Source organism: Hyperolius riggenbachi, chromosome 3, assembly GCF_040937935.1.
Source record: "Hyperolius riggenbachi isolate aHypRig1 chromosome 3, aHypRig1.pri, whole genome shotgun sequence".
Classification (NCBI taxonomy): Eukaryota; Metazoa; Chordata; class Amphibia; order Anura; family Hyperoliidae; genus Hyperolius; species Hyperolius riggenbachi.
In genome coordinates, this window is record NC_090648.1 from 426,750,739 (window position 1) to 426,763,680 (window position 12,942).

Sequence of the window (12,942 nt, forward strand, 5' to 3'; positions counted from 1 at the left end):
TTCAGCCACACTATATAGCATTCTGTGTACTGTTCTGTGTCTGCTGGGAACAGTGGTACACCGCTCGTTCAGCCACACTATATAGCATTCTGTGTACTGTTCTGTGTCTGCTGGGAACAGTAGTACACCGCTCGTTCAGCCACACTATATAGCATTCTGTGTACTGTTCTGTGTCTGCTGGGAACAGTAGTACACCGCTCGTTCAGCCACACTATATAGCATTCTGTGTACTGTTCTGTGTCTGCTGGGAACAGTAGTACACCGCTCGTTCAGCCACACTATATAGCATTCTGTGTACTGTTCTGTGTCTGCTGGGAACAGTAGTACACCGCTCGTTCAGCCACACTATATAGCATTCTGTGTACTGTTCTGTGTCTGCTGGGAATAGTGGTACACCGCTCGTTCAGCCACACTATATAGCATTCTGTGTACTGTTCTGTGTCTGCTGGGAACAGTAGTACACCGCTCGTTCAGCCACACTATATAGCATTCTGTGTACTGTTCTGTGTCTGCTGGGAACAGTAGTACACCGCTCGTTCAGCCACACTATATAGCATTCTGTGTACTGTTCTGTGTCTGCTGGGAATAGTGGTACACCGCTCGTTCAGCCACACTATATAGCATTCTGTGTACTGTTCTGTGTCTGCTGGGAACAGTGGTACACCGCTCGTTCAGCCACACTATATAGCATTCTGTGTACTGTTCTGTGTCTGCTGGGAATAGTGGTACACCGCTCGTTCGCCACTGTATAGCATTGTGCTCTGTGTCGCTGCTGGGAATAGTGGTACACCGCTCACCCGTCACTGTATAGCATTGTGCTCTGTGTCGCTGCTGGGAATAGTGGTACACCGCTCACCCGTCACTGTATAGCATTGTGCTCTGTGTCGCTGCTGGGAATAGTGGTACTGTATAGCATTTCTGTACTGCCACTGTACTGCTGCCAGTCAGCGTGTACTGTAAGGATAAGTGAAATGAGGAAGAAATCCGGTGAAAGAGGGAGGGGCAAGGGAAGAGGTGTTTCCCCTGACGGTTCACGTACAGGCCACAGGGGAGCACCCAAGACAACCCACTCAATACCGCCCATGTTGTCCAGGACAACAACCCTCACAAATCCAAAAGAACAGGACCAGATAATTACTTGGATGACCTCTCAAGCGTCCAGCAGTGGGTTAAGCAGCACCAGCACATCACGCACGAGGTCCGAGTCCTCAGCCAGTTACAAGGAGCCAGTGGGCACAAAGCTGACACAACCGGCAGCGACACCACGCACACAACTGCCAGATAACCAGTCCGATGAATTACCTCAGGACACAATGGGGTATTCGCAGGAGCTATTCCCAGCCCAACAAACTTCCACCTTTCAAAGGTCAATGGAGGAACAGCCAGAAATGTTGTGCCTGGATTCACAACCGTTAACTGTGGGAAATGCACCGCGCACTGAAATACAAGGCGAGTCCGAAGAGGACTCGGAAACCCAAATCCCAGAGCAATTTGGGCAGGAGGGGTTGCAATTGCAGGAGGTCGGCCGACAAGATCTGGAAGACGACGTTGGAGTGTGCTGCGCAGAGGTTGTTGTGGGGAGCTCTACTCCACGGCGGTGGCCCACAATGACATATGACGAGTTTGAGGAGATGGAAGAGGAGGGTATGGACAATGTGGACAGAGACCCAGATTTTGTTTGTGAACGAGAACATCGCCGTCGTAGCAGCAGCACAGATGAGTCTGTTGAAGAACACACTGCTGCACGAGTTCGCCTTGTGCCACAAGGTAGGCGGCGCGCAATTTCAGGCACCACAAGCGTGGAAGTTCAAGTGAGAGGCAAAAGAGGAGCAAACAGAAATCGCCAGCAAGGAGGCAGGTGCTCCAAAGTCTGGGCTTTCTTTGAAGACTGCACTGAGGATGTTACCATGGCGATTTGCAAGGTGTGCAAGACCCGCCTGAGCAGGGGGAAAAATATTAACAACCTCTCCACCACCAGCATGAGCCGTCACATGCTATCCAAACATCCCACTCTTTGGGCAAACGCGTCAGGACAGGGTACCAGAAACAACACTGCCTCCCTTGGGTTCACCAGACTCACCACCAGACCCGCCTCAGCAGCAGCAGTAGCCCAGCCATTGCGTGGTTCACAACATTCACAAACATCAGACGACGCTGACACTGTCACTTTCCGGAGTAGTGCTCTTGAGGTCTCCCAGTGTTCATCAAACACAACAACCAACAGCCCTTCCGTGTGCAGCGCTACGGTTCAGTTGTCTGTGTCGGAGATGTTTGAGCGCAAGAGGAAATTGCCAGCAAATGACCCCCGGGCCGTGGCAGTAACAGCCAGCATAGCCAAGCTTCTGGCCTGCGAAATGCTGCCATATCGATTGGTGGAGACAAACAGCTTCAAGGGCATGATGTCAGTGGCCATCCCACGTTACGTGGTTCCCAGCCGCTACCACTTTGCACGCTCTGCAGTGCCTGAGTTGCATGAGCACGTGGTCAGCAAAATAACCCGAAGCTTGAAGAATGCCGTTGCCTGCAAGGTTCACCTCACCACTGACACCTGGACGAGTGCGTTCGGCCAGGGTCGATACATCTCCCTTACCGCGCACTGGGTGAACCTTGTGGAGCCTGGCAGCGATTCCTCACCTGCTACGGCACGGGTGTTGCCCACGCCACAAACAGCTGCACCGCCGTCCCTCCCACTGGATAACAGCAGCACCTACCTCTCTGACTCCTTCTCCTCCAACGCATCTCAAAGCTGTACCTCATCCGGAAACGCTAACCCAGCAGCAGTAGGATCGTGGAAGCAGTGCAGCACAGCTGTTGGCATGCGTCAGCAAGCGTTGCTGAAGCTAATCTGCCTTGGGGATAAGCAGCACACAGGGGAGGAAATTTGGAGGGGAATAAAGGAACAGACGGATTTGTGGCTGGCACCGCTGGACCTGAAACCGGGCATGGTTGTGTGTGATAATGGGAGTAATCTCATTCGCGCTTTAAGGTTGGCTAAGCTGACACACATCCCTTGCCTGGCGCACGTGATGAACCTAGTAGTTCAGCGGTTCCTGAGGACATACCCAGGCGTGCCCGATCTGCTGTTGAAGGTGCGTCGAGTGTCCAAACATTGTAGAAATTCCAGTACTGCTTCGGGGGCACTCGCCAAGATGCAGGAGCGCTTCAATCTCCCCCACCATCGCTTGCTGTGTGATGTCCCTACGCGCTGGAATTCTACGCTGCACATGCTAGCCCGCTTTTGCGAGCAGAAGAGTGCAGTGGTCCAGTACATGACGGCGCAGTACCGAGGCGCATCCGGCCAGCTGCCAAGCTTCTGTGGATCCGATTGGGCCAACATGTTGGACCTCTGCCAAGTCCTCCAAAATTTTGAGCAATCCACGTTGCTTGTGAGCAGTGACAACTCTTCAGTCAGCATTACCATACCACTGCTGTGTTTACTGAAGAGGTCGATGTTAAAAATCAAGGAAACAGCTGTCATGATGCAACTGGGGGAATCTGAAGGAGAAAACGATCAGCGTGATGGTACCAACATCAGGCCATCCGCCTCAGGGAACGCTGGCCCCAGCAGCTATGACGAAGAAGAGGAGGAGGAACAGCTGGAGTTGGAGCAGGAATTTCATGCCACCACTGACGAGGGCCAGAGCGGTGCACGTTGGACTTCCACAATTCAACGCGAATGGTCAGCAGAAGCAGACCAGGAGGAAGGTGACGACTATGATGCATCACAACAACTATCACAACGCTCACAAGAGGATGATGAGGATTCTGGTAGGACTCTGGCACACATGGCTCAATTCATGCTAGACTGCATTGAACGTGACCCACGCATTGTGCGCATTCTGGACAACACCAATTACTGGGTTTATACCCTTCTGGATCCACGGTACAAACACAATGTTCCAAAACTGCTTGAAGAAAGAGTCAGACAGGTCAAAATGGAAGAATACCAGCAGGCCCTTGTGGAGACTTTAGAGAGGAGATTGACATCCTCCCCCTCCTCTAGCCAGTTGTACGCAGACAGACTGACTTCCGCAAACCCAGGACGACCAGGAGGGCAGCAAACAACGCAAGCCGCAGCTAGTACCCAAAAGGGAATGGTATCGGCAGTGTCCTTGGAGTGGGAAAATTTTCTGACACCCATGCAGCCGCAGCCCACTGAACAGCAAGCGTGCAGATCCACCTCCAACACCGATCGCCTGGAGAAGATGGTCAAGGACTACATGTCAGATGGCGTAGCTGTGTCGAACCATCCATCTGCACCCTTCAACTATTGGGTATCGAAGCTAGACACCTGGCACGAACTGGCAATGTACGCAATAGAGGTGCTGGCTTGCCCGGCAGCCAGCGTTATGTCGGAACGCTGTTTCAGTGCTGCCGGAGGCATCGTCACAGATCGGCGTATCCGCCTCTCTACAGAAAATGCAGACCGTCTGACTCAAATTAAAATGAATCAATCCTGGATTGGAAATGACTACGCAACACTCCAGGACCCCAACCAAGTAACATGACCAATGAACATCTGGGATGGTGTTGCGTTTCCGGGCCCTGTTTATTGAACCTCTCATCTGTATTACATTTATGACTGCATGGCGGCAAAAAGCATTGCTGCTATATCCGCACGCTTTTTGTCCACATGCAAGGCCTGGGTTGTTGTGTCTCACAAAGCGTGGCCTTCTCCTCCTGCGCCTGCTCCTGTTCCATCACGTCTGCTGCTGCTGGGTTAGCGTTGCCGCGTGGTCCCTGTTTATTGAACCACTTATCTTTATTACATTTATGACTGCATGGCGGTACAAAGCATGCTATCCGCACGCTTCTTGCCCTCATGCAAGGCCTGGGTTGTTGTGTCTCACAAAGCGTGGCCTTCTCCTCCTGCGCCTGCTCCTGTTCCATCACGTCTGCTGCTGCTGGGTTAGCGTTGCCGCGTGGTCCCTGTTTATTGAACCACTTATCTTTATTACATTTATGACTGCATGGCGGTACAAAGCATGCTATCCGCACGCTTCTTGCCCTCATGCAAGGCCTGGGTTGTTGTGTCTCACAAAGCGTGGCCTTCTCCTCCTGCGCCTCCTCCTGTTCCATCACGTCTGCTGCTGCTGGGTTAGCGTTGCCGCGTGGTCCCTGTTTATTGAACCACTTATCTTTATTACATTTATGACTGCATGGCGGTACAAAGCATGCTATCCGCACGCTTCTTGCCCTCATGCAAGGCCTGGGTTGTTGTGTCTCACAAAGCGTGGCCTTCTCCTCCTGCGCCTGCTCCTGTTCCATCACGTCTGCTGCTGCTGGGTTAGCGTTGCCGCGTGGTCCCTGTTTATTGAACCACTTATCTTTATTACATTTATGACTGCATGGCGGTACAAAGCATGCTATCCGCACGCTTCTTGCCCTCATGCAAGGCCTGGGTTGTTGTGTCTCACAAAGCGTGGCCTTCTCCTCCTGCGCCTGCTCCTGTTCCATCACGTCTGCTGCTGCTGGGTTAGCGTTGCCGCGTGGTCCCTGTTTATTGAACCACTTATCTTTATTACATTTATGACTGCATGGCGGTACAAAGCATGCTATCCGCACGCTTCTTGCCCTCATGCAAGGCCTGGGTTGTTGTGTCTCACAAAGCGTGGCCTTCTCCTCCTGCGCCTCCTCCTGTTCCATCACGTCTGCTGCTGCTGGGTTAGCGTTGCCGCGTGGTCCCTGTTTATTGAACCACTTATCTTTATTACATTTATGACTGCATGGCGGTACAAAGCATGCTATCCGCACGCTTCTTGCCCTCATGCAAGGCCTGGGTTGTTGTGTCTCACAAAGCGTGGCCTTCTCCTCCTGCGCCTGCTCCTGTTCCATCACGTCTGCTGCTGCTGGGTTAGCGTTGCCGCGTGGTCCCTGTTTATTGAACCACTTATCTTTATTACATTTATGACTGCATGGCGGTACAAAGCCTGCTATCCGCACGCTTCTTGCCCTCATGCAAGGCCGGGGTTGTTGTGTCTCACAAAGCGTGGCCTTCTTCTCCTCCTGCGCCACCCTCCTCCTGTTCCATCACGTGTGCTGCTGCTGGGTTAGCGTTACCGGTCCCTTTTCCTGGAACCTCTTATATGTATTACATTTATGACTGCATGCCGACAAAAAACATGTTACCTGTGCAAAGAAAACAGACATTTCCCGCATTTAAAAGACAGTTTTCCCTTTGAAACTTTAAAATCGATTTTCTCAAAAACTATAAGCTCTTTTTGCTAATTTTTTTTTCCTCTTGTACCCACTCCCAAGGTGCACATACCCTGTAAATTTGGGGTATGTAGCATGCAAGGAGGCTTTACAAACCACAAAAGTTCGGGTCCCCATTGACTTCCATTATGTTCGGAGTTCGGGTCGAACACCCGAACATCGCGGCCATGTTCGGCCTGTTCGGCCCGAACCCGAACATCTAGATGTTCGCCCAACACTAATCACAATTAGAGATGGCCCGAACAGTTCGCCGGCGAACGGTTTCAGGCGAATTTCCGGTGGTTCGAACTTTTCCAGAAGTTCAGTTCGCCCCCATAGTGCACCATTAGGGTCAACTTTGATCCTCTACATCACAGTCAGCAGGCACATTGTAGCCAATTAGGCTACACTCTCTCCTGGAGCCACTCCCCCCCCCCCCCTCCTTATAAAAGGCAGGCAGCGCTGGCTATTACACTCACTCGTGTGCCTGCATTAATTAATGAAGGGACAGACTCTCATAGGGAAAGATTAGATAGGCTCTTGTAGGCTTGTTAGCTTTTTCCTGGCTGATTGTTATTGCTAAAATAGCACCCCTCAACAGCTCTTTTGTGAGCTAATGTTCTCCTGATGTGTTTTTTTTTTTTTTGTGTTGCCCACTGACACTGCATTATACAGCCCTATTTGTTGCAGCTGGACCTTGGTAATTGCTATTACTGTGCCAGCCAGGTCCTGCCTAACTATCTATACTGGGACACACACCTACCTATGCCTACCTAACTACTGGGGCACCTACTTACCTATACGGGGGACACCTACCTACCTATACTGGGGCACCTACCTATGCCTACCTACCTATACTGGGACTCCTACCTATGCCTAGCTAACTACTGGGGCACCCACTTATGCCTACCTACCTATTCTGGGACTCCTACCTATGCCTAGCTAACTACTGGGGCACCTACCTATGCCTATCTACCTAAACTGGGTCTCCTACCTATGCCTAGCAAACTACTGGGGCACCTACCTATGCCTATCTACCTATACTGGGACACCTACCTATGCCTAGCTAGCTATTGGGGCACCTACCTATGCCTATCTACCTATACTGGAGCACCTACCTATGCCTACCTACATACAAGAAGATAATAAGGTCGTTGCTTCATTGTGGACAGACCAAATTTGATCAGGTGCACACTCAGTCACTGTTGTTCTGTCATTCAGCTACCTCAGCCCGACCATATGGGCTTGAAAACCGTCATGGCCTGCACTCTCGCCATGGTGCGCACCAGTCCAGCACAGTCGTCACTATGCAAACAGATGTTTGCGGTGCATTACACAGTGAGTTTGGTGTGTCAGTGTGAAGCAGAACTCTAATTACACTCCCTGATTGATGATTGATTCATGCAAGATGTTTTAGGCTGGTTTCACAGTGGGACGTTACAGGCGCACGTTAGAGCAGCCTGTAACGCACCCCAACGCACAGCAATGAAAAATCAATTGGTTGTTCACAGTGCCCACGTTGCGTTACATTGCATGCAGTACTTTACACGCGACTAAGCCGCGTTAGACGGTTTGCACATGCCCATTAGGGTTTTTTTTTCATTTTATGGGCGGAGAGGAGACGGGGAGAGGCCGCTACGTAGCCAGGCACATGGCTACTTATTATTCACTGCACTTGCAGTGTTTACATCCTGGAGCGGCGGAGATTGGCTGGCGGGACCACGTGATGCGGAGAACTCCGCTCACGTGGTCTCCGTAGTGCCTCCGACAGAGCAGGCACACCAAGAGCTGCTTGTAACGCGGCTCTTGGTAGCGTCCTGCTCCAACACCACCAGGCGTTGCATTAGGGGCACATTATGCGACCTTAACGTCCCCTCTAACGCAACGTCCTGGTGTGAAAGAGGCCAAAAAGCACTTTAGGACTGCAATTCAGCATTCACTGTGATTTCTGCTCTTAAAACGCTGCTTTGTGTCAAATACAGATTTTTCCCCGGGACTTTTGGCATCTATCCCACTCCGCCATGCCCCCCTCCAGGTGTTAGACCCCCTGAAACATCTTTTCCATCACTTTTATGGCCAGCATAAGTGTTTATAATTTTCAAAGTTCGCCTCCCCATTGAATTCTATTGCGGTTCGCGAAAGTTTGCGCGAACCGAACCTTTCGCGGAAGTTCGTAAACCGAAAATCAGAGGTTCGGGCCATCTCTAATCTCAATCAAGGGTGATGTGTCCTTCAAAAAATGCCTATCAGAAATCTGGCGAAATGGCCCCTTCAGAGATACCTGATGTCTCAGGACACATGCTGGACAAATAACTGAGCATACTTGCAAATGCCTTCCGCTTTAGGAAGGTGAGATTATACTTGCTATAGCTTTTTTTTAGTTAGTGTGTGGAAAGGAAGGGATGGAAATGGTTTTCAGGTCGCTTGGCCATGTACAAAAATACTAGTAGTTTTCTATTACTGATCTGGGTACTCTAACACCTCAAAAAAGATTTGGAAGAAAACTTGCAGTTGATTCACTCTTATTCATGGTTGAATGTTGGACTCTTCTGACTGGCAGTGCAACCAGCTGCAGATGCCTTTCTGCTACTCCAGACTTGGCAACAAAAATTCTAGACTGTCCTGTAATTTTATGATTTACTCATTTTATTAAGCCTGTAGGTGACCTCTTCCCTGTACATGAGAATGGAGAAGCCTTGTATGACCACGTTGATCTCCGAGAAACTTGGGAGGTAAGTCTGCACTTGGGGCAATTGTAACACACTGCAATTACAAAGGAATTGTGAAAGCCATACTGAGTAGACCCTATATGATGGCTACCTTTCAGAGATCTCAGTCCATAACAGAGACCACTACCGTTCTGTATTTTCTTTGCCGCACTGCTAAATTTTACTGTTATTGGCCATATCTTCCCTTTTTGTGGCATGAGAAAGTTGATGTAGGACCCAAACAAGATCCATCAGCATAGTGACCAATGCTTTATGCCCCTTCTTATTAAATGACTCAGTAAAATTAGATCAAGTGCCTGATGAGATACATCAGATACAACAGCGAAATAATATGCAATACTGTTATGCATATGGATGACTAGTAAGGGCAGGACTAGGGATACTCATTCGAATTTTGCAGAAATGAAATTTCCGATCAGAAATCAGCAACTCCAATCAGAAATCAGATTTCTGTAAAATACCACAGCACCGTAACTCAGAAATGTTAGGCCAATCACAGATCTCAGAAGCATTGGCCCAATTAGAAAATGCAGCGTCAACAGTATTTGGCCAATCGGAGAATTAAAAACAAAAAAGAATCCTCGGAAATCAGAAATCAGACTTGCGAATTCAAGCAACTGTCTTACTACTTGACAAGCTTTTCACCTCTCTCAAACAGGCAATGGAGCAATGTAAAGATGCTGGATTGGTCAAATCCATTGGATTGTCCAATTTTAACCGCCGGCAACTGGAGATGATCCTCAATAAGCCGAAACTGAAATATAAACCAGTCTGCAATCAGGTACAGATACTGATCTGTCTCAGGCTGCATTTTCAAATAAGCACCCATCACATAACCCCTTCTTTATCTGCACGACCACCCATCACCTAACCCCTTTGTTTATCTGCACAACCACCCATCACATAACCCCTTCTTTATCTGCACCTACCCATCACCTCACTCCTTTTTCTAGACCGGCAACCATCAGTAAACACCTTATTTGTTTGCACAATACCCATCACCTAACCCTACCTTTGTCTGGACAACCACCCATCACATACCTCCTTCTCCACTTGAACAACTAAACACACACTTATCCCTTCCTCTTCCTGCACAGCTACAGAGAAAAACTTTCAGCACTGGGAAATTCAGAAGTAAAAATGTATTTATTATTCCAGAGTTATCCAGATACTGTATTGTCTTACAGGTTGAGTGCCACCCCTACCTCTCACAGAAGAATCTGCTGGAATTTTGCAATGCAAATGACATTGTACTTGTTGGCTACGGGTTGCTGGGATCTCGGGGTGCCGGGAGTTTGTGAGTAATGCCATTACATTATATATTGCTGTTTATCAGACAGTGACTTGGGACACACATACTGGGTATAGGTAACTTGTTGTGAGTACCTAGTAGTTATTGTTGAAAGTTGGAACTCCTGTTGCATGATTCATTGGCTATATAAACAGCAGAGGAAAGTCATTTATATTCTTTCACTAGAAGCCTCAGTTCACCCTCCCCTCCCATACATATTAAAAAGTCCCTAAGGTAACTATTTATGTATTTATTTATTTTAATGATGGATATCATTTTTTAAAATGTTTTATTTTATTTTGGCAACTATGGGGTAGGGGTGAAAGGGATTAAAAATTAATAAAACAAATGTATGTATTTTTATTATATATTATCATGTATGTGGGTGCAGCAATTTACCCAGTGGTAAGTGACACTTTAAAGGGATTACTGTAGAGGGGTCGGGGGAAAATGAGTTGAACTTACCCGGGGCTTCTAATGGTCCCTCACAGACATCCTGTGTTGGCGCAGCCACTCACCGATGCTCCGGCCCCGCCTCCAGTTCACTTCTGGAATTTCTGACTTTAAAGTCAGAAAACCACTGCGCCTGCGTTGCCATGTCCTCACTCCCGCTGATGTCACCAGGAGTGTACTGCGCAGACACAGACCATACTGGTCCTGCGCTGTGCGCTCTTGGTGACATCAGCGGGATCGAGGACACGGCAATGCAGGCGCAGTGGTTTTCAGACTTTAAAGAGACTCTGTAACAACAAAAACCTCCCCTGGGGGGGTACTCACCTCGGGTGGGGGAAGCCTCCGGATCCTAATGAGGCTTCCCACGCCGTCCTCTGTCCCACGGGGGTCTCGCCGCAGCCCTCCGAACAGCCGGCGACTGTGCCGACTGTCAGTTCAATATTTACCTTTGCTGGCTCCAGCGGGGGCGCTGTGGCGACTTTCGGCACGGAAATAGACGGAAATACCCGATCTCCGTCGGGTCCGCTCTACTGCGCAGGCGCCGGAAACTTGCGCCTGCGCAGTAGAGCAGACCCGACGGCGATCGGGTATTTCCGCCTACTTCGGCGCCGAGAGGCATCAGAGCGCCTGCGCAGGAGCCAGGAAGGTAAATATTGCGTCACGGCTGTACGGAGGGCTACAGCGAGACCCCCGAGGGACGCAGGACGGCGTGGGAAGCCTCATTAGGATCCTGAGGCTTCCCCCACCCGAGGTGAGTACCCCCCAGGGGCCGTTTTGTCGTTACAGTTCCTCTTTAAAGTCTGAAATTCCAGAAGTGAACCGGAGGCGGGGCCGGAGCATCGGTGAGTGGCTGCCCCTGACCCCCCTACAGTATCCCTTTAAGGAAAGGAAATGCCAAGAAAACACAGGTCTGAAAGTCCTGGCCACAACAAATAACAAGGAAAAGGGCAGGGGGGAAATACTGGGCTGCATAAAAGAGCGTGAATAATTGCAGCACTTGGGGCCTGGAGGAGGTATTGCCAGGTACAACCACCATTTTTGACATAATACAAGGGGTGTACTTGCCTTTTTAGGAACTTTTTATGTTATGGGACTATTTAGAACAGGCAACACCACTTTTCCACTGGACAGGGCCTTAAAATTGCAGCAAACGTGTTACTTTTTTGCAGGGTGGATGAGAATTGTCCAGCTGTTTTGGATGATCCTGTCCTCATCTCGTTGGCAAAGAAATATAAGAAGACTCCAGCTCAAATATCTATCCGATACACTCTTCAACAAGGCTGTGCTGTTGTAGTTAAGAGCTTTAATCCAGACCACATGATGCAGAATCTTCAGGTAAATTGCTGTTAGTGGAATAAGGAAAATGCTAGCATACCTCCCAACTTTTTGAGATGAGAAATAGGGACACTTAAGTCACGCCCCTGCCACACCCCCGCCACACCCCTAGTCACGCATACCATAAAGATTGCATAAGAAAAATGTGTTTTATAATTCAAACCACACTGGTCCTTTCTATCCTGGTTCATTTTTCTTCATATTAACATTTTAAAATGAGTAATATAACAATGTAAAGGATTGGAATAAAGTTTAGAGTCAAACACATTTTTAATAGAGAAATATATATACTTACATAAAAAGTGGGACAACGTCCTGAAAGAGGGACAAATGAGAAAAGAGGGACAGGGCTCCCAAAGAGGGACTGTCCCTCCGAAAGAGGGACAGTTGGGAGCTATGTGCTAGTGTTTTTGTTTTTACTGCACTGAAAAAAGAGGGTTAGACCTCAGTGTACCTAGAGCTGTTCAGTTGGGTTTGGTGACCTGAGGACCCCAAAAGGCAACATGTGTCCCTCTCTTTCTTCTCAGTCAAGTTGAAGCAGTAGGTGCTGGCGCTAAGGTGTACAAGTTCTGGATCTGTGTCTGTCTGCCACCTATGGGTGTTCCATTCATGGGAGCGGGCAGCCAAAGATAGAAGCACCAAAGCCCCTGTGGCATCAAAGTACTAGCAAACTTTCATGGAAATCTTATGCAAATTCATGCAGCTTGAAAATTAACCAATAAAATAAAGCAATTGATACTTCCATTTCCAATTTTTTGAATCAAACTACTACAGTACTTCTTTATTAATAGGCTCCTGTTCAGCAGCAGGACTTGGCCATCTTAGCAGATCTGGTTATAGGGTCCTTTTCCACTGCTAAGCTGTGTTGCAATCACGCAAACATCAATTTTCACTTCCCGCGCTTGCGCTGTAGCCGCCAGAAACAGAGCGCAATCACGG

The 12,942-nt window shown here is 49.0% G+C and overlaps 1 protein-coding gene across 5 annotated transcripts in view; it reads left to right on the forward strand.

The window, feature by feature from the left end:
* The window catches only part of LOC137564141 (aldo-keto reductase family 1 member C3-like), a 91,483-nt gene that overhangs the window by 39,371 nt on the left and 39,170 nt on the right, over positions 1-12,942 (forward strand). For 2 of the 5 annotated variants that reach the window (XM_068277578.1, XM_068277576.1), the window contains exons 5-8: positions 8,850-8,927; positions 9,583-9,705; positions 10,112-10,221; positions 11,838-12,003. In XM_068277578.1, the coding sequence (XP_068133679.1) occupies positions 8,850-8,927; positions 9,583-9,705; positions 10,112-10,221; positions 11,838-12,003 (477 nt within the window). The remainder of the gene's footprint in view (positions 1-8,849; positions 8,928-9,582; positions 9,706-10,111; positions 10,222-11,837; positions 12,004-12,942) is intronic. The other 3 variants (XM_068277577.1, XM_068277579.1, XM_068277581.1) reach the window with 3 other exon arrangements.